Source organism: Equus caballus, chromosome 7 (assembly GCF_041296265.1).
Source record: "Equus caballus isolate H_3958 breed thoroughbred chromosome 7, TB-T2T, whole genome shotgun sequence".
NCBI lineage: Eukaryota > Metazoa > Chordata > Mammalia > Perissodactyla > Equidae > Equus > Equus caballus.
In genome coordinates, this window is record NC_091690.1 from 79780120 (window position 1) to 79803323 (window position 23204).

Below are 23204 nucleotides of genomic sequence, written 5' to 3' on the forward strand. Positions count from 1 at the left end.
TTGACCCAGCACCATTTACTGAAAGGACAATTCTTTACTCATTGAAAGTTCTTGGAAGGCTTGTTGAAAATCTGTTCTCCATACACACATGGGTTTATTTCTGAACTCTCAATTCTATTTCTTTAATTTCCATGTCAACCCATAGGCCAGTCACACTGTTTTGATTACTGTTGCTTTGTAATAAATATTGAAATTGGGAAGTGTGACTCCTACTTTGGTCTCATTTTTAAAAGATTGTTTGGGCTATACTGTGTCGCTTACATTTACATATAAGTTTTAGATTCATCTTGTCAGCTTCTACAAAGAAGCCAGGATTCTAATAGAGATGGTGTTGATCTGCAGATCAATTGCCATCATAACATTTTTATAGATCCATGAACCATGGCATGTTTTCTGATCTATTCAGGTTTCCTTTCACTTATTTCAGGAATGTTTTGTAATTTCTAGAGTATAAGTTTTGCACTTCTTTTGTTAAATTTATTCCTAAATATTTTACTTTTTTGGAAGCTATTATAAATGAAATTTTCTTTTTTTTTAAAGATTGGCACCTGAGCTAACAACTATTGCCAATCTTCTTTTTTTTCTTCTCCCCAAAGCCCACAAGTATATAGCTGTATACTCTACTTGTGAGTTCCTCTGGTTGTGCTATGTGGGATGTCACCTCAGCATGGCCTGACGAGTGGTGCCTTGTCCACGCCCAGGGTCTGAACCAGTGAAATCCTGGGCTGTCGAAGCAGAGTATGCAAACTTAACCACTCAGCCATGGGGCCTGCCCCATGTCAATGAAATTTTCTTAATATCATTTTATGGATTGTTTACGGCTAATGCAAAGAAAGGCAATTTATTTCTATATTTATCTTGCATACTACATCTTGCTGAACTCATTTATTTGTTGCTATAGTTTTTCATGTATTGCTATATTTTTCTATACATCTATATTTTATATACATCATCATATTGTCTGCAAATACAGATAGCTGTACTTCTTCCTTTACAATCTGGCTGACTTTTATTTCATGCTTCTTGCCCTTGGCGGGGGTTGGTGGCAGAAGATGAGGTGGACAGGTGGACCTTGAATGCCATGCTGGGGCAGTCACACTTACAGGGACACTTTAATTTGCTAGTTAAGAAGGTCTTCTCCAGAGTCACTCTGCATGTTGTAAATACCAGCTCCTCCTTTAACAAACTTTATCACCTTCACAAATGATGTAGCTCTCTAAGCCATAGTTTCTTTATCTCAAACATGGGCACAATACTACTCCTTGTCTCATAAAGTGTTTACAGGATACATGAGAGAGGTGTCCTGGATACATTGACTATCCTGATATTCCTTGAATAAGTCAAGCTCATTCCCACCATGGGGTCTTTGTACAAGCTGTTTCCTGTGTCTGTCATGCTGTCCCCCTAGATCTTTAAATGGTGGGCTGCTTACTGCATTGCAATCACCAAGTTACGTGTCAGTTCTGTAGAAAGGGCTTTCCTGACTCTACAATCCAGAATAGCCACCTACTTCCTCACTCATACCACTTTCCTTTAATTCTCTTCATGGCACTTTTCACTGTTTGAGACAAGAGAGCTCATATTTGTGTTACTCCATGTTGTATTTCCCAGCCACAGAAGTGCCTGACACATCAAAGTCATTAATTAAATATTTGTGGAATTAATGCATTGCCTTTGAATAGTCACTTAAGCAATCTGTACCTTAGTTTCAATTTTTGTGGAAAAAGTAGAGTACTTCCAAAAAATCATCACTTTTTGAAAAAGCAATAAAAGTGCTTCCTAATTGCCTCATACATCCTAGTCTAACTGTTTTCTTACTACAAAACCAGATGTAGTTTTAAAATATTTTTTAATGTTATCACACATATATAGTATACACTTATGTTGCCTTTAGGGAAGGAAGAAAGTTACACTAACAAGGAAAGAATGAAAGAGAGAGGGACAAAGAGAGAGACAGAAGGAGACAGAAACAGAAAGAGAGAGAGAGAAAAAGATCATTAACTCAATCCAAAAAAGGGAAAACATAAACACAAATTTAGAGTTGAAATGATGGAATGATCATATTACAGAGAAACTGCAAAGAATTTTAAGAAAATACTTTCCTCAATTATTTTCAAGCAAATAAAGAAACTAGGTTAGAATGGATGAATTTCTGGAAAAAACTTATCTGACAAACATTTTTGACGTACCAAATACGGGGAAAATATGGAAGTCTGTCACAGAGCTAGTCTTCCCCTCCCCAAACAAGGGATTAGGATAGATGGTTTCATAATTAACTTCATCTAGTCCTCAAAAAACAAATATTTCAAACCAGATTTAAATTAAGTTAGAGCCCAGATAATGATAAATAGCTTCTAATTTATGAAAGCCACAGAGGCGGTAGGTATTCTATGTAACTGCAATCTTATTGAGGACACTGTGTAAGGTTCTCATGCGGATAGTGGAAGATTTTAGATGCTGTAAGGGGTTCTAGGCATTTTGAGATCACATTGTCTAATGGTACAACTACATAGTGAGTGCCATTACCAACACTGTGGCAGGACTGAGACGGGGAGAGGAGAAAGAAGCTGGTGGCAGTCTTTAATAAATGAGAAGAAAGTGGGTGGTCAGCAAAGGACTCTAAAGACAATAGTATATTGTTTCATAGCTGGATAATATTGATGTCAATGAAGGAAATGTTTTGTCATGAAGATGCAGATAAATGATTTAGAAATATGGTGAGAAGATAGGAGAATGTCAACATTGTGTGCTGGTGCCTGCAGAATAGGGCAGTGAGTAACTTCTCTTCAATACAGCTGAGAAGGAGATGTGCCCTTCCCAGACAACTAGGTTTAGTTACAGTGAAGAGGTAGAGAATGAATTCTGTGAAAAGTTGATGAGTGTAGTGGAGAGAAGATTCTACAATGAAAGCAAAATACTTTGAAAAGAAACCCCAGAAAAGAAAAAAGAATCCCAAGAGAGGGAGCATGGCGTTGTACTGGAGTGAATGCAGCTGAGGAGAGCTCCCACAGGGCTTCCAACTGGGATTCAAATCACAGCTACATTGATTACATGTGATATCAGAGCCTATTGAGTCTTCATGTCTCATTCTTTGTTCAACATTGAATTATAATTTTCATAGAGGTTCTCTGACCACACATTTCACAAGTTTCACCATTCCATTTTCCCAAATGCCCCCTGCCAAGTGTTAAGTCCTCAACCTCTTCACATAATTCTTTTTTTCATTTCATTAATTACTTTGAGTCAAAATTTCGAACCATATCTAAGTTTTCTACATGAGCATCAAGGTTCAAGTCTCAAAAGGCTGAAAAGCCTGCAGAGCCAAGAGGAAAATGAAACTCTTGGGAGCACTCTGATGTTTCACCTGTTAATTTTATATACAAAGTAGATCATACAAAAACAATTTATTAAAATGTCTTTTCACTGAGATAAAAGTTATATTTTTATAGATTTGTACTAATTTCCAGTAAGGCTCTGATTTGTTTTGTAATTATTAAGCATATTTCATTAAGTGAAAAAGTTGAACATTGAAACACATATTTTGCTACAGCCAACAATTCTTTCCAAGGTAACACTGTATTTTCAAAATAAAGAAAGGTATTTCGATTTCACTCTTATCAAAAATATGGCAACATCTGCAGTCAAAGGTTAGTCATGAAAAAACTGTAAGTTTGACTTCTAGCAATTTTAAGAGATTGGGTGGCTTATAATTAAAGCCGAATGAGATAGCTGAAGAAAACTAGAATTCACCTAGTTCTAGAGATCAGAGGACTTTTACAAAGAATAACTGAAAATGAAGAGATTTTTGGCTGTCTTAGAGGACAATAAAACCAATGCTCAAGTAGGTAGGAATAGTCAGAAACCAACTTTGTATCTTTTCATTCACAAAAACATGTTTTACATTATTCCAGGGATGAAATCATAAACACAGTTTGTACCTTCACTGCCATTTGATGTTTTTTTTCTCCATCTCTTTTTCATGAATCTCAGTTTGTCTCCTCTCATGTCATTGGGTTTGTTACATGTCCCTGTCCGCACAGACTCTGCTGTTCTCAAATCCAGTTGTAAAATAGGGAAACAGGAATTTACATGACAATGGATTTGGGGAAAAGAGAGAGTGAAGAGGGATTGAGGAAAGAAGTAGAGAGGAAGGAAGATGGAAGTCAGAGAAGGAGCCAGTAAAGGAGAAACGATAAATGTGAAGAGGAAGAAAAGAGAGAAATCCATTGTTGATGCCTCAACTGTCACAATGTTCTGTGCCCCACATCCAGGAGATTTTCCCTCTTTGTCAGTTCTCTAACCACATGCTAAGTTCTTCTCTTAAGATCATAATTACCCAGTTTAATTCTAACAGTGAGTCAGAGGACATAGGTATCATTTTTATCATTCCCATTTTGTAGATAAGGAAATTAAGACTCAAAAATTCAAACCATTTTACACAATTGAAACAGTTAATAACTAGAGGAGCCAAAAATCTATCCAAAAACTAGCCTCTAGTTTGGATACGTACAGTACATTCCAATCTGGAGCTCACTCCAGACAACAGTTTTCCTGCAATTTCCTTTATGGCTTCGAGCTGAGAGGACGATTGTCTACATATCAAGTAAGAGTCCTGGTGTTTGGACAGAGAATTTTGACAGTTTGTACTTAGAAAAATGAGTAACAATTTAACAGTAATTTTATACTCGTCGCCTCTAATAATATAAAGTAAGAAAAATGGGATGGAGAGAAAAAGGAAAGGGGCAGAACTGTGGCCAGGTGGTTAAGTTCAGGGCACTTTGTTTCAGTGGCCCAGATTCATGGGTTTGGATCCCAGGCATGTACCTATATCATGTGACAGCCACGCTGTGGTGGTGATCCACATACAAAATAGAGAAAGATTGGCACAGATGTTACCTCAGGGCAAATCTTCCTCAGTAAACAATAAAATAAAACAAAATAAAACAACAGGAAGGAGGGAGTGAGAGAAGGAGCCAAGCCAAGGAAGAAGATAAATGTGAAGAGGAAGAAAAAACTCAGGAAAAAAATTATGAAGATTTGCCTCTATGTTTTCTCCTAAGAGTTTGATAGTTCTGACACTTATGTTTAAATCTTTCCTCCATTTTGAGTTAATTTTCTATATGGTGTGAGGTGAGAGTCCAACTTCATTCTTTTACTTGTGGATATCTAATTGACCCAGCGCATTTGTTGAAAATGCTCTTCATTAAGTGGTTCTGGCACCCTGTTTGGAAATCTATTAATCATGGACACATGAATTTAATTCTTGATTCTCAATTCCCTTCCACTGAACTACTTATCTATCTGTAGATCAGCACACACTATCTTGAACTATTGCTTTGAACTAGGTTTTAAAATTGCGAAGTGTCAGTCTTCCAACTTTGTCTTTTTTTTAAAAAATGTTTTGGCAATTCTGGATCCCTTGTAATTCCATATGAATTTTAGAATCAGTTTGTCAATTTCTACAAAGAAGCCACCTGAGCTTCTGTTAGGGATTATGTTCAATGTATACATCAATTTGGGGAGTTTTGCCATCTTACCAATATTATGTTCTCAATAAAGAACATAGCATGTTTTTCCATTTATTTAGGTTTTCTTTCATTTTTTCAACAATATTTTATAGTTATAAAACTATACATTTTGCTCCACTTTTGGTAAATTTAATCCTAAATATTTTATATTTTGATGCTATTAATGGAATTGTTTTCTTAAATTACTTTTTGCATTGTTCACTGCTAGTGTATAGATATACAATTTTTATATATTAATCTTATGCAATGTCGTTGAGCTTGTTTATCAGTTCAACAAACTATTGACACACAAAACAATGTGGATAAAGTTCAAAAACCTTATGCTGTCTGAAAATAATCTTACAGAAAAGGGACAGAGCATTTGACTCCATTTTTATGAAAATCTAGAAGTAAACCACGGTAAAAAAAAAAATAACAATAATAATGAACACAATAGGTGTGTCTGTAGGATACAAACTAAGTCTTAAAAGATAGGGTGATGGAGGAACTTTATGAGGAGATAGCAATGTTCTATATTATGCTGGGTGCTTGAGTTACAAAGGTGTATTCATTTGTCAATACCTAATAATTGAGCACATAAGCTTAGCATATTACTTTAAGTAGGTTTTACACAAAGAAAAATGTGGAAAGTATTGGCCTCTAGTTATCAGTAGATTGGCAGAAGTATTTAGAGGTAAATATGCTATTGTCTATAATTGATGGAAGGAAAATGTTCTTCAGTGGATGTTGTAGGCATAATTATGGCCCCATAAAGGTGTCTACATCCTAACCCCAGAAAATGAGAATATGTTAGTTTACATGGCAAAGAGGGATTAAGATTGTAAATGAAATTAAGGTTTCTGCTCAGCTGACATTAAAACAATGAGATCATCTTGGCTTATTTAGTTAGGCCCAATATAATTACAAACATTCCTAAATGTAGAAGAGGGAACCTGAAGAGTGTCGGTTGAAGTTGTGACTAGAAAAGGAAGATACAGGGAGGTGTAATATCACCAATTTTGAATATGGAGGAAGGAAGCCACAAGCCAAAGAATCTGAGTGGCCTCTAGAAGCTGGAAAATCCAGGGAAATGGATTTTCCACTAGAACCTACAGAACAAAGCCCCATCGCTTGAATTTATCTCAGTGGGACACATATTGGACTTCTGACTTCCAGAATTGTAAGATAAAAAAATTTGTATTGCTTTTAACCACTAAGTTTGTAGTAATTGGTAACAGCAGCAATAGAAAACTAAACCAGTATGCTGTTTAATATAATAGCGAGAAAGACAACTCCTACCTCAACCTCCCTGGAACCTGGAATCATGCATTCTGGCTCATATATTTTTAAGGCATATTTCTTATTCTGCAGGTCAGCAATCTAAACTTTCAGTTGTCTTCTGTCAACTGGCACCATAACCAAGCATTCAACAGGCCAGATGGAAGGAGTCAAACATAATCAACCTGCCACCAGGTGACCAGCTGGACCCCTGGGGAATGGTGCTGTCCCAGGGTCAAACTGAAGTATTTCATTGGCATATTGGCATTCAGCAATGGTGGTAGCCAGATCAATTTTAGTGAGAGGAAGTCCAGAGAAGACTTAATCTGGAGAATTTTCAGTATCAGAGGCAATATAAATAGAAGAGGGGGAAAATGGCTCAACAGACATTCAGCAGTGTGCTACTTCCATTCCCAAGATTGAAATACCCTAATTTAAAAAATTCTTACTTCTGGGGCCGGCCCAGTGGCATAGTGGTTGGGTTTGCATGCTCCACTTTGGTGGCCTGGTGTTCGCAGTTTCAGATCCCAGGAGCAGACCTAGCACCACTCATCAAGCCACACTGTGGTGGTATCCCTCATAAAGTAGAGGAGGATTGGCACAGATGTTAGCTCAGCAATAAGCTTCCTCAAGCACAATGAGGAAGACTGGCAACAGCTGTTACCTCAGGGCCAATCTTCCTCACACACACACAAAAAAAATCCTTACTTCTTCACAATACAGACACTAGGTCTTGCCAAATAGCTCCCAGTAGGCTGTCCTTTGTGGATTCTTTAAGATATTTGATGGAATAGATTCCTGAAAGGGAAGAACTACTGGCTATAGGTGGTTTTCAGGTATCTTCTGAGTTGACCAGATCAGGCTCATCCATAGGGGTAGGTACTGTGGGAGGCATCCTGTTTGTCAGATCCAGGTCACAAGACAATAGAAGCTTTTCAACCATCAGTATCACTGGTTTCAATCTTTATATCATCTTTAGACTACAGGCATCATCTCGTTCAAATGATGAGAACTTGGATAGAAAAATACTCTTTATTTCCCATTCAAGGAGCTTCAAATGCTTTCAGCTGTTGATTCTGAAAACTGAATTCAAACAGCATAGAACTTATTTGAAAATATTTTTACTTATAAATGTAAGAATGGTGAGTGGTGGAAGGATAAAGAAAATATTCATTTTTTAATAGATGTTCCTATCTTAATGAATCCATATTTATTTTTTTAAGCTGAAAATTTTCTTGAGAATTATATGTGAGTCTAGGATACAATGAATATAAACTGGAAATTTGCTTAGTACATTGTCCATTCATTTTCAGAATAGTTCCTCATATTACAGTGTTTATTATTAAAAACAGATTGTTTCAGGACCGCCGATGTCTTCCAGTCATCAGTTTTCCCATGGTCTTTTTAACCTCCTTATTCCTCAGACTATAGATGAGAGGGTTCAACATGGGGATCATGACTGTGTAGAACACAGACACCACTTTGTTTTGTTCAGTTGAGTAGCTGGACTTAGGCATTACATAAATGAATGTAATGGTCCCATAGAACAGAGTGACCACTGTGAGGTGGGAGGTACAGGTGGAGAAGGCTTTGTGCCTCCCCTCGGGAGAGTGCATCTTCAGGATTGAGAAAAGTATGGAGACATAAGAGAGAGCAATGACAAACACAGTGACCACAATGATGGATCCAGAAGATATGGCTGGAATTATTTCAGAAGTAAAATCACGAGAACAGGAAAGTTTCAAAAGTGGTGAATAGTCACAGAAAAAGTGATTGACTTTATTTGGTCCACAGAAGGACAGACTTAATAAACAGCTAGTAAATGTCCAAGCATTCACACATCCACCCAGGTAGGATATCCCCACTAAGAGAACGCAGATTCTGGGGGACATGTGGGTGGAGTAGACCAGCGGCAAGCAGATGGCCACATAGCGATCATAGGCCATGGCAGCCAGCAAGAAGCACTCAGCTGTCCCAAATGTGACTACAGAACACAGTTGAGCTACACAACCAACAACGGGCAGAGAGGTGCCTTCCCTGAGCAAGCTCACGAGCATGACAGGTGTGACTGATGAGGAGTACCCCATGTCTACAAGGGCCAGATGGCAAAGGAAAAGGTACATTGGGGTATGAAGCTGAGGGCTGCTTCTGATTAACGTGATTATGCTGACATTGCCCATTAAAGTGGCCACATAGACTCCCAGAAACACAATAAATAAAATGGCACAAACTGTTGTATCCTCCGTTAACCCTAAAAGAATGAACTCTGCCACAGTTGTGCAGTTTCCAGTCCCCATCTATACTGGGAATGGCACCCACTGAAAAAAGATCAAATGGATATTAGTTTGGAAGAAAGTATTATAATTTGAATACTTATTTTTACAGTGGTTATGTAATAAAAATTACAAGAACAGAGACACTTAAGTGTAAATTTTGCAGGAAGTATTTTTATCCATAATGTCTCATGTAAAACTTGACACCATATATGTTCATTGATGTAAGGCCAGGATTATTCAGAAAAAAATGTTTTAAGTTAAAAAACTTTGCTCATATTTGCATCATCTTTTTAGTTTAGGATTTCTTTGAATTATAATCAACTAAAATTTCAGAATAATAATATTTTTCTTTCAAATATACAGTGTCAAGGAGATTGAACACACACACACACCATAGCATAACAGTCACGTGCTCAGGCAGCTACAGGGCATACTTTTATTCTTAACAGAAATACTTGAAAAATGGTATATGTGAATTAACTGAGCAACAGCATGCCCGTTATGAGCACCATGTAATTACATGTCTGAACTCCAAAGTCCTAGATTCCTTATCTTTATTCTGGATCAACCTAGAAATTTTATTAACTAGGCACAGACCCAAGACTGAATGAAAGCTTGAAATTTTAAGGAAAATAGATGAATAAGACAAATTCAGAGCTGGTTATTAGCGCCCTTATGGCATGGAAGCAAAGTGTTGTGCAAAAATGTAATCAGCTATGGGTCTGTAGAGGCCTGGGATCAGATTCCACCTTCACCACTGCCTAAATGTAGAATCTTAGACAATTTACATCAACTCTTCAACCCTTCATTACCTTATTTGTTAAAGATATATATATACCACACAGGATTCTTGGTTTGAATAAGATTATGTACATGATCACAGAAAGCACAGCTCACAGAGGGAAGTGAATGCTCAACAAATGGTTATTTCCTTAGGATAATAAACCTTAAATTCTAATACAAAATTAAGAAGCAAACATTTCTATATCAATGTAAAAGAAAATTACTACTTGCAGATATTTGTACCTCAACAAGAAGAATAAATGCCAAAAAATCGTCACTGTAAAGCAAGGCTACATATACGAAATTTGGGGTCTTTGGGGATATAATCCCTGAGTACATTACTTGTTTATGAAAATTCCACTGAAAATCCTCAAGACAGAGAGAGCTACAGGTACATTCGCTCATGTGTATACATCCTGGCTACAATCATCTCTACATTTTTTTGAAGTGCATTAGTTTTTTTTTTAATGAAAACTTTCAATGGATTGCTAAAATCATTCCAATTGATTTGGGACTCACAAAAATAAAGATAATGTAGCACATATAATTTCACTTAAAAATAGAAATCCTTCTGGGAAAAAAAGAGCTTATGTTTTTGTTTATTTCTAGATGATAGCACCTTTTCTGTTAAATGTTTTATTTTTGAGATAATTATATATTCACATGGAGTTCTAAGAAATAATAATACAAAAATCCATATACCCTTTACTGAGTTTCTCCAAATGGTAACATCTTGCAAAACTATAATACAGTATCACAGCCAGGATTCTGAAACTGACACAGTCAAGATACAGATCCCACAGCTCCTTTTTGTGAACTGTTATAGCCACAATGACTTCCTTTTTGTCTCCATCCCCTCCTTAACTTCTGGAAACTCCTAATCTGTTCTCCATGTCCATTTTTTTAATCATTTCAAGAATAGTAACATTATGTTATATTTCTCTCTGAGTCTAGTAATTGTCTTTGTGCTGAAGACTATACTAACTGACATTAAAATAGCTACTCCTGCTTTCTTTCAATTAATGTTTGCATGCTACATCCTTTTCCATCTTTTAACTTTCAACCAGTTTCCATCATTATATTTGAATTGAATTTCTTGTAGATAGCATAGAGGAGTCATGCTTTTTAATCCACTCTGCTAGTGAGGCCTCAGAAAGAAACAAGGAATATGTCTTTGGAAAGTGGGGAAAAGGTGATCTTTGTTATAACTGGCAGGAAGCCTAGCTTAATTCTGTCCTTCTGTTAAGTGGAAATCAGAACTTGTAAGCAAGGAACTTGGATATTTTCCTGAGGAGACTTACAAGCAAAATCCTGAAGGTGCAGCTAGGTTTCTTACTTGTTATAGTAAACTGTGAAAAAACACAAATAATTTAACAAAGGACAGTTAGGCAAAAGGAACTAGGAGTTGATGATTTGGGAAAGTCTCAGCATATCTAGATTTCAAGTAAAAGATGCTAAAATTGTAATATTTGCTGTTTAAAAGTATACACTAGAGAGAAAGCCAAAAGTGTGGTAGGAAAATGCTTTTCCAGTGCTGAAGAGTTTAGGCATGTGACTCATGAATCCCACAACATCCTCAAAAGAAGTGAGGAAAAGAGATAGGATTATCCAGGGAAGATTTTTAAACGACCTTCTTGTCTACTGACGTGAATACCATGATATATGAGACACAAACGATTTTTTAAAATGATATATGGTTAGAAACACTGTACTGAGACTGAAAGAGACAGAGACAACACCAAAAGAAAGAAAGCTGAGAGACTTAAAATTCTACAAGAATGAAGTTGGCTGATAAAACAATTCAGTTCAAATATGTGCTATTCTTTAAGAAAAAGGAAGAATATCTTCAATAGAAGAAACTTAGGCCCAGAAACTAAAGCCTTGGATCCAGGGTAAAGAGCCGTGGATACAGATACTGAGGCTGTATTCACAGAGATCTGAGGTGCAAGACCATAGGCTGGAGCAATGGGCCCAGAAGGTGCAGCATAGAGTCACAGAGGAGTATTCCTAGGCCTTGAAATCTAGTGGATTTCAAGCTCTTGATTTCAAAGCTGCTAGAGATTGGTGACCCATTCCTTCCTTCCAACAAGACAGAAAAATTATCCTTGACTCATAGAACTTACATGCTAGTATTCTAGTGTTGAGAGACAGATAATAAATTGCATAGCTGAATTAAGTGAGTAGACAAATCAAGTTAAAGTTCAGGGTGAGAGCTTTTCAGGTAATTTTTTCTCTGTTCAGATTCATGAGAGTAATTCAAAAATCCATTGAAGAATGAGCCAATGAGGCTAGAGAAGAGTAAGCAAACATTAAAATAAAGCTGTATATCTGGGAATAGCAAGTATCTGAGAAAAAGGTACTCTCATCTATTGTGGTAAAGATATGGATTTGCTAGAAATTTGGAGGAAATAATCTGGAAAAATTTGTAAAAGTTTTAAATGCTAGCTTCTAAAATTTCCCTTTGAGGGGCCAGCCTTGTGGCACAGTGGTTAATTTCACATGGTCTGCTTCAGCGGCCTGGGGTTCGCCAGTTCAGATCCTGGATGCAGACCTGTGCACTGCTTGTCAAGCCATGGTGTAGCAGGTGTCACACAGATAAAGCAGAGGACGATGGGCACAGATGTTGGCTCAGGGTCAATCTTCAAAGGGGAGGATTGGCAGCAGATGTTAGCTCAGGACTAATCTTCCTCAAAAAAGTAAACAACAAATAAAATTCCCCTTTGAAAAATCTATCTGAGAGATAATAATAACCCGAGAATACACATGTACATACAAAACTAGGTTCATTGCATGATTGTTTAAATAGTAGAAATGTTGAAAAGATTCTAGTGTGCATCAATAAAGGAATGGTTAAAAAAAAGGTATGGTGCTTTCATTCTACAGATTACTACATAGCCATTAAAACAATGAAATGGCTCTATATGTTGAGCCTCTGAAACAAGGCCATGATATATTCTTGTATTTTTCCTACCAAAATCTCCAATGGATTTTTTCATAACTTCCTGTTAATGTTTCATAACTGTCTGTTCCTGTTTTATGTGTATGGTACTTTCACCTGAATCACTAAAGATATTCATTACATTTATTTTAATGTAACAACACGTGATGATAGCACTACAAACTTGATTTCTTTGGGTTTATGTTCCGTTGTCTTTCGAATTTGTTGTCGCTTTTGTGTGATTCTGAAGATCTTAACATACTTTGGGAGTATTTATTATAAGTACATCTTTACAACTGACATTTTCTGCTAAACTGCCCACCGATTCTGTTTGTATAACTCACATGGAAAGGTACAAAGGCACTGGTATTGCTCCCTCTTTTAAGTTAGAGAGACAAGTGGGCAATATGTATAGGCAGGCACTGTACCTCAGTTGCTTGTCTTCTGGGCTTTACTGCATTGCATTGACTCTGCCTAAAGAACTATTCCCATTTAGAGACATACACTCCAATCAGAGTGATCTCTCCCTTTAGAGGAACTATTAGGCTATAATAAAAAGGTAAGCTAGCCTGGCTTTCCACCTCAAAAGACCACTACTTACACATTTGTTAGTTGTCTGGAGCCTCTCTAGCTTCTATCCCCCTCTTATTTTTTTGAGGAAGATTAACCCTGAGATGACTACTGCCAATCCTCCTCTTTTTGACTGAGATGACTACTGCCAATCCTCCTCTTTTTGCTGAGGAAGACTGACCATGAGCTAACATTCATGCCCATCTTCCTCTACTTTATATATGGGATGCCTACCACAGCATGGTTTTTGCCAAGTGGTGCCATGTCCGCACCCAGGATCCGAACCTGTGAACCCCAGGTCGCTGAGAAGTGGAACGGGCAAACTTAACGCTGCACCACCGGGCCGGCTCTGCTTCTATCCCCTTTTAAGAGAACATTCTTGGTATTTTAGCAAACCCTCTGTATGATTCTGATGTATGCTACAGTTTGAGAATGACTGCCTCAGTGTCTCAACCTCAACTGAACATCAGAATTACCTGGAAAATTAAAATATGCTCATATATCAATCTCATCTCAAAGATTTTGATCTAATTGATTTGTAGTGTGGCCTGGGCATTGGGATTAATAAGTTCCTCAAGTGATTTTGTATGCAGATAATGATGCAAACCACTGATTCTGTCATTCCAGTTTGTAAAGCTGGAAAAGCACTGTATGCAGACTCCTCTTTCTTCTGCCTCAGAGGTTTGGTTAGTGGGAATTCCTTCTGGAGTAAAAGATCATTGACCAACATTATCACTCCCCCAGCTAATGGAATTCATGACCCCCTTTTCATGCTTTCATGATTATTTCAGAGGGAAAACTGTGAGAGAATCCTGACACATGTGTGACTCACCTGCTGTGATTGTAATCCATAGTCTTGAACTGATACTTGAAGTGGGTCATGGAGAAATTCAATAGGTGGGAAAAGTACTTCCTCTATTCATTCATTCATTCATTCATTTCTCAGATATCTATTGAATGTTGACAGTGTTTCAGACTGTCTTCCAGGCAGTGGGGATAAAATGGTGAACATGACAGACAAAGTTCCTGCCCCCATGGAGCCTATATTCTAGTGGGCAAGGCAGATAGTAACCTATAAACAAATGTGTAATAAGACAATGATCAATTACAACGGCTAAGGAAGAAATAAACATGGCAGATTCTTATAATAAGTAACTTTCTGTCACAGCATTTTGAATTCACTCAGAAAGCCAAACTCCCCCATATATATGTATATATGTATATGTGTGTGTGTGTGTGTGTGTATATATATGTATACTTAATACATATCAAAAAGACAGCAGTGTTCAAAATAAGGCAAACACAGAGAAGTTCAATAATCTGTCTGAGGTAACATAGAAAATGACAGGACTGGGATCTGAATGTTAAAAGTTTGATACTGAAAACTGAAAACTACGTTCTTAACACTTTCACCAGTGCTTCGTCGAGTGTACCTTTCATCATTTGAAAATTTTTTGTGTGTTGTTTTAAACAATTTTTGTCTTAAAGCATATTTTACTCTAAACATATTTACATGCTTTATTATTTTATAATTTACTCAGTGATATATTTTTTAACCATTTATTTTCCACCTTCCTCCTCCAAGTTACAACTAACCTTCCAAGTTTTCTTTTATTCTCTTTTTCTTCACAAGTTTTTGGGAAGATATATATCCTAGTTCTAGTAGTCTAAGATTATATTATGACAAAGAGCAGTAGATTTAACATAACCATTCCCACAACCGCAGCAGAATACACATTCTTCTCAAGTGCACATGGAACATTCTCAAAGATAGACCTATGCTGGGAAATAAGGCAAGCCTCAGTAAATTTAAGATGATTGAAATCATATCAAGCATCTTTTCTGACCACAATGCTATAAAAGTAGAAATCAACTATAAGAAAAAAGATGAGAAAGTCACAAATATGTGGAGACTAAACAGCATTCTACTGAATAACCACTAGTTCAGTGAAGAAATCAAAGAAGAAATTTAAAATACCCATAGACAAATGAAAATGAAAATACAATATACCAACTCTTGTGGGATACTGCAAAAGTGGTCCTAAAGGGAAAATTCATAGCAATACAGGCTCATCTCTACAAATGAGAAAAATATCAAGTAAGTAAACTTAAACTACTACTAATAGAACTAGAAAAAGAAGAACAAACCAAGCCCAAATTCAGCATAAGGAGGGCAATAATAAAAATTGGAGCAGAAATTAATCAAATAGAGACTCAAAAACAATAGAAAGAATAAATGAAACTAAGAGCTGGTTCTCTGAGAGATAAACAAAATTGACAAACCCTTAGCTAGACTCACTGAGAAAAAAAGACAGAAGCCTCAAATAAATAAACTTAGAAATGAAAGAGGAGAAATTACAATGGATACCACAGAAATACAAAGGATTATAAGAGAATATTATTAAAAACAATATGTCAACAGCAGATTTCATCAAGTAGAAGAAAGAATCAGTGAACTCAAAGTCAGGTCATTTGAGATTATCCAGTCAAGGAGAAAAAAGAAAAAAAAATTAAAAAGAGTTAAGAAAGGCTGAGTAATTCATAGAACAACAGAAAAGGAATGACTACAAGCAATATGAGAGTCAAAGGAGAAGAGAAAGAAAAAGTGGCAGAAATATTAGTTAAATATTAATAGCCAAAACTTCCTAATTCTGGGAAGGAAATTAAACATCCAAATTCATGAAGCCCCCAAAATTTACAAATATGAAATAATCCAAAAACTCTACACAAAAATACATTACAATAAATTGTAAAAGTCAAAGACTAAGAGAGAATTTTGAAAGCAGTAAGAAAAAAGCAACTCATCACATACAACAGAGCACCCCTAAAACTGTCAGCAGATTTCACAGAAGAAACCTTCCATGTCTGAAGGTAGTGGGGTGATATATCCAAAATTCTGAAAGAAAAAACTGTCAACAAAGAATACCATTCCTGGCAACACTAATTTTAAAAAAATGAAGGAGAGATGTAGCCTTTCCAGACAAACAGAAGATGTGACAATTCATCACCACTAGCTCTACCTTACAGGAAATGCTAAAGGGAGTTCTTCAAGTAGAAATATAAAGACACTAAAGAGCAACTCAAAAGTATATAAAAGTATAAAACTGACTGGTAAAGGTAAATATGTAGACAAATAAGGAACTGTTATACTATAATGGTGGTATATTAATCATTTTTTATTATAGTACAATAATTAAAAAGCAAAAGCATTAAAAATAACTATAACTAAAAAGGCATGCTAATACATACACTATATAAAAAGATATAAATTGTGACATCAATGACATAAAGTGTGGAGAAGACAAGTTAAAGTATACAGTTTGTATGAGCTTAAAATAGTTTGTATGAGCTTAAAATAGACTATTATCACTATAAGATTTTTGTATGTAAACCTCATGGTTGACTACAAAGGAAACACGTATAGGAGATACATGAAAGAAAAAGAGGATGGAATCATAGAATTTCAGTACAAAAATCAGCAAATCATAAAGGAAGTCTTCAAAAGAGGGAAAGATGGAAAAAGAATTATCAAGCAGATAACAACAAAATGTAAATAGTAGGTCTTTATGTATCAACAGTTACTTTAAATAAAAATGAATTAAACTCCTCTCAATTAAAAGACATAAGAGTAGCTGAATGAAATAAAAAGCAAGATGGAGCAATATGTGACCATGTTCAACATTACTATCAGTGAAATGCAAATCAAAAGCACAATGAGATATCTCCTCACTCCCATCCAAATGGCTATAATTAACAAGATAGGAAACAACAAGTGTTGGACAAGATGTGGAGAAAAGGGAACCCTCATACACTGCTGGAGGAAGTGCAAACTGGTGTCGCCACTATGGAAAACAGTATGGAGATTCCTCAAAACATTAAGACTAGAACTGCCATAAAATGCAGCTGTTCCACGGCTGGATATTTATCCAAAGAACATGAATGCACGAGTGTGTAAAAATGCATGCTCCCCATCTTCATTGCAGGATTATTCACAATAGCCAAGATTTGGAAGCAACATAGGTGCTCATCAAGGGATGAATGGATAAAGATGTGGTACATATACGCAATGGAATACTACTCAGCCATAAGAAATGATGAAATCCAGCCATTTTGACAATATGGATGGATCTTGAGGGTATTATGCTAGGCCAAAGAAACCAGAGCGAGAAAGTCAAATACCGTATGATCTCACTTATAAGTAGAAGATAACAACAATCAATCACATAGAGACATGTATTCGATTGGTGGCTACCAGAGGGGAAGGGCAGAGGGAGGAGGGCGAAAGGGGTGATTAGGCACATGTGTGTAGTAATGGATTGTAATTAGTCTTTGGATAGTGAAAATGATGTAATGTACAAAGAAACTGAAATATAATGATTTACACATGAAATTTATGTAACGATATAAACCAATGTTACCACAATGAAAAGTAAATTTAAATAAAATTAATAAAAGAAATCCCAAAGGGAAAAAGAAAGATTATTTTAAATGCACCTCCTTTAAAAAATAAATATTGACATTAAGTGGCTTGAAAAAAAGAGATATGAATAAAATTTTAGGATTTTTGGCAGATTAAGTAATTCTTCCTACTAATCAAATTTTGTTGCTAATTATAAATTTATTTTAATTTTACTAAAGGTTATTAACTCTTGCCCTCTGATTTACAATTTCACACTGAAACTCCATCCCCCACCTTTACCAAAAATCTCCACACTGGCTAGTGACATATGGACTGAAATACTTAGATCAAAGCACTCAATTTCCTTTTATTATTACATTTATGGTACATTATTATATCAAAACCTACCAAAAACTAGGCTTCACTAAGAAAATATTTTTCTAGCAAGCTGTCTCTTCAGAGCCCCCTTAATCTCATTGTTCCTGAGGCTGTAGATGAGGGGGTTCAACATGGGGATCACCACCATGTAGAACACAGACACTACCTTGTTCTGGTCACTTGAGTAGCAGGACTTGGGTGTTACATAAACGAATGTGATGGTCCCATAGTACAGAGTGACAGCTGTGAGGTGTGACGCACAGGTGGAGAAGGCCTTGTGGTGCCCCTCAGTGGAGCGCATCTTCAGGATGGTGATGAGGATGTAGATGTAGGAGACGGCTATGACAAACACCGTGAGCACAATGATGGAGCCAGAAGTAAATGAGGGAACAACTGCAGAGATACTGACATCAGAACAGGACAGTTTAACTAAAGGAGCTAAATCACAGAAAAAATGATTGACTTGGTTTGCTCCACAGAACAGTAAAGTAAAGAAGGATATAGCAACAGTGCAAGCATTGAGAAAACCACCTCCATAAGCCACTATGAGAAATTTAATGCAAACTTCTGTGGACATTTTAGTGGAATAAATCAATGGGCTGCAGATTGCCATAAAGCGATCATATGCCATGGCAGCCAGAAGGAAGCATTCAATTGTTCCAAAAAGAGCAACAGAACCAAGCTGGATGCCACATCCAAAATAGGAGATGGTGTTTCTCTCCACCAGGAAGTTTACAAGCATATTGGGTGTGACAGATGATGATAAGCCCATGTCAGCAAAAGCCAAGTGGCTCAGAAAAAAATACATAGGATGATGGAGCTGAGAAGATATTCTAATAAGAATGATTGTGCTGAGATTGCCAGTTGTGGTCACCAGGTACATAAACAAGATGGTCATGAAGAGGATGATTTGAAGGATTGGGTCATCAGTTAAGCCCAATAAAATGAACCCTGCCACTTGAGTGTGGTTTCCATGTCCCAGGGCATCCATGTCACAACACAGCTTCTATCACAACAAACCTGTAATGAAATATTACATTAAAGAAGTTGTAAATTTGAAGATTTCATTTTCCTCATTGATACACATAGAGGTTATTAAAATAAATAAAATGTTCAAGTTAAGTTTGGACCTTTTTTTTACTTCAGAGTCCAGCGTTTATATATTCATGTGTAATGAATCTTCTATATTTTAAAAGTTGTTTTTAGCAGAAACATGAGAAAATCTACTTTAAATAATGCATATTTATTTTTCTTTATATTATACATCTAAAAATGTACTTAAATTGGCTTTAAAGCTAAAGATGAAAAACATAAGCATTATGAGAATAACAAAAATGAATGACATATTAAAAGTGATAAAAGTGTATAAATATAGAATTATTCAATGGAGATTTGAGTAATAACCAACAGTTATTGAATGCTTACTAAATTGTATGGGCACAGGCTGAAGAGTTTTATATTTAGAGTTCTATTTAAATTTCCATGAAATAATATTAACTAACTTAATGTTATTTATACGCGAAGAAACTGACTTTGACAATGGTACGAAATTTATCTAAATTTACATAGTACGTTGTGGAATCGAGATGTGAATCCCAGGTAGTTTGAATCCACTCCATTCCTTTAGTAAATGTGCTGTAAACGAAATTGAATAATACGAGGTCAAGTCTCTTGGAAATTGGTGGATAATAAATGAACATTTCTACTTTCTTGCAGCTATGTATAAAAGAGGTGCCTAGTAAACCACAAATTTACAATTTATGTCAGAAAAACAAGACCATTTTTTAAGGAGAGACACAATTTTCCTAATTGGTCAAACAAGAAATAGAAAGGAACAGAAATAGAAAGGAATTGAAATTAGGGTTCTGAATGAAGGTACCTATTGTAAATTTATTATAGATTTTTACTATTGACAATTAAAATATTGTTTTGTAAAGTAGTTTGAAATATCAATCTAATTACAATGCAAAATATTAAATGTTTAATATCTAATGTTTAATATCATGGCACTGCTCATTTATTCAACAAAATCAAAACATTTCCTAATGTAACAATCTAATTATGTGATAGTTTTCTAATTGGAGTAATATAGACCAAAATAATATTAGTTTCAACAAAATATACAACTGGATAACTTTCCAGGATAAAAAGTTAAGAATTTTACCATGGGGCCAGCTCTGTGGCAGAGAAATTAAGTTCACATGCTCCACTTTGGCAGCCTAGGGTTTGGCAGTTAGGATCTAGGGCATAGACCTATACACTGCTCATCAAGCCATGCTGTGGCAGCATATGACATAGAAGAACTAGAATGACTTACAACTAAGATATACAACTATATGTTGGGACTGTGGAGAGAAAAAAAGAGGAGGATTGGAAACAGATGTTAGCTCAGGGCAATCTTCCACACCAAAAAAATTTTTTTAAAAAGAAGCTTACCCTGGTTCACCCAGCAAGTGGCCAGGTTGAGTCTCACCTCCAAGTTTTCTGACTTTATATTCTCGACTTTGTCCAAAGTATCTGGTTGCCTGTAAACTACAGCATTCAGAACAATAAACAAAGAAAGTCTTTCCGCATGATATTTACTAACAGAAAGTCTCCAAAACATCTCAAAGTTAGTGAATTTATTAACTCTATGGCTGAGCACCAAGTTTAGATAGTGTAGAAAGACCATGTGAGTTTTTGCTCTATTGGGTGGAAAAATGAGGAATCCTGATATCTTCAACTGTGCTTCTTTTAACACACTCAGTAGACTGTAGAAAGTTAGGCTAATTCAGCTAGGGTTCCTCGCTAGCTGATGCTGGTTTACATCTGCCTTGTTTCTCAACTATGGCTGTGAGTACAGACACAAATGTAGAGAATAAAGTCTTCTCAAATGGCAAATGATCATCAATATATCAGATTAACTCACAATAGCCAAAATCTTACCTCTTGAAATAAGAATTCATTCATCTTGCACCAACAAATTCAAAGTCATTGTTGTTATATTGCAGCCACATTATCCTATAACTGTTTGGCTTTGAGGATAAATCTCTGAAGATTCTAGAGCTTCAAATGTGAAGTCAAAATCACCCGGGATCATTATCACATTCTCAAGTGAATATTGAGCAGTTCACTTCACACAAACATAGCTAATCTTTAAGGGTTCTGTCAATTCTCATGTGATCAGTAATTTTTCCTTTCTTCTAAATGTTGATACCCTTTCATTTCATAATTATTGAGAGTATAACATAATACCTCATACTTAAATATTGGTTCTAAGTTTAATTTGATATTTCAGGTTAAGGAACTTATATTCTAGAGGGCAACGCAGATAGTCATGGCATTCTGAATTCACTCAGAAACCCAAATTTCCCCAAAAAGACTATATATTTATATATATTAATGATTAATACATATTAAAAAAAAGAACTTAGCAGTGATGAAAATAAAGTGAACACAGAGAAGTACAATATCTGTCTGAGGTCACATAGAAAATTATGAGACTGGGACTTGAATGTAAAGGATTTCATCCTGAAGTCTGTATTCTTAACACTTCCAACAATTCTAGCCCACTGTACCTTTCATTTTTAAGAAATATGCTTTTGTGTTGCTTGAAACAATATTGCCTTAAAATTTATTTTGCACTATATATATTTCTATGCTTTCTTCTTTTATAATTTTCTCAGTGATATGTTTTTTTTAGCCATTTATCTCAACTTTCCTCTTACAAGTTCAAACCAATTTTCCAAGTTTTCTTTTGTTTTCTTTTTCTTCACAAGTGGTTGGGAAGATATATACCTATTTCTAGTATTCTAAGAATATTTTATGACAAAGAGCAGTAGAATTAACATAACCCAGGTCAAATTTATAAATGTATATAGTGGTTGTCCCACATGAGTCCTTCTTTCTGATAAGAATGGAAAGGAATTGGGGAAGGGATGTTAGCAAGATAGCATAGAAGGAAGTCTCAGCCTTTGGTTCTCCACAGAGACACTTTATTTTGGGAAAATTACAGACAAAAATATCTTTATAAGATGTCTAGAATCCAGTTGAGAACTTGCCATACCTTAGTCAAACACAAAACCAAGTACAGTCACACTGAAATGGATAAGAAGAGCACTTTTGCTTTCTCCCTGTTGTTCCCTCCCAAATGCTGTCACAGCTTAGTGCTGAAAAACATCACCGCAGCCCATAAGTTCTCACTGGTTAAAGGAGTAACTGGAGCATGCATACAGCCCCCTGGTCTTTCAGTGAGAGGCCTGAGGGTTTGGTTTCGGTCTTGTTTCATCCACAGCACTGATGGAAGTAAGATAGATTGGTGGGGACAGTTAACAACAAAGGAAAAGGCGCAGTCTTCTGACTGCACTTAACACAGCTCTTCAAGATTGGGAGAAGGTGTGGAAGCTGAATCTACTCCCATAGGAGGGAAGGAGAAGACTAGAGTGTACCTCCACATCCCAGACTTTCAAAGTGCTCCAGAATGATCAGTTTCTGTCCCTTCTGACCTTCAGTACAGACAGAGCCAGCACATTTTGTTGGGGGCAGCTAAGTACAAAGGAGAAGTTGTCGGATGATTGATGTTCCTGACAAAGCTCTGCTAGAATAGGAGCAGGTGAAGAAATTTAAATAACTTCCCCATGAGATATGGGAGAAAGGAAGCATGCATACAACGTCCTGACCTGTGTTACAGCAGTAAGACAGCAGAAGAAGCCAGACAGGACACATCCCTAAAAAGAGTTGGAACACCTTCCAGAATCTCCAGTCAGGCAGATGGGGGAAGGTCTTTCCCTGTAAAAGTCAGTGCACAGGGACTGGAAGCAGAGGCTCTTTCCTAAATTCTCAGACACCAACAAAGCCAAAAGGAATACAAAGAATCAGAGAAATATGATACAAAGAAAGGAAATATATCTCAAGCAATAGACCCTAAAGAAAAAGGAAATGTATGTATTGCCTGCCAAAAACTTCAAAATAATCATCTAAAAGAGGATGAGTGAGATACATGAGTTTGAACAATGATAGACAATAAAATGAAACATGAAAAAAAAAAAAACACTAACAAAAGGAGAATATCAATAACAGATAGAAAATATGAAATA

The 23204-nt window shown here is 36.1% G+C and overlaps 2 protein-coding genes across 2 annotated transcripts; both read right to left on the minus strand.

Moving 5' to 3' along the window:
* Nucleotides 1-8143: 8143 nt before the first annotated feature.
* OR5P3 (olfactory receptor family 5 subfamily P member 3) lies at nucleotides 8144-9082 on the minus strand. The gene has a single exon (NM_001391462.1). The coding sequence runs from the start codon at nucleotides 9080-9082 to the stop codon at nucleotides 8144-8146; it is 939 nt and encodes a 312-aa protein (NP_001378391.1).
* A 9093-nt stretch (nucleotides 9083-18175) lies between these two features.
* OR5P95 (olfactory receptor family 5 subfamily P member 95) lies at nucleotides 18176-19120 on the minus strand. Its single transcript, NM_001391463.1, has one exon. It carries the CDS (start codon nucleotides 19118-19120, stop codon nucleotides 18176-18178), a length of 945 nt encoding a protein of 314 aa, NP_001378392.1.
* Nucleotides 19121-23204: the final 4084 nt, after the last annotated feature.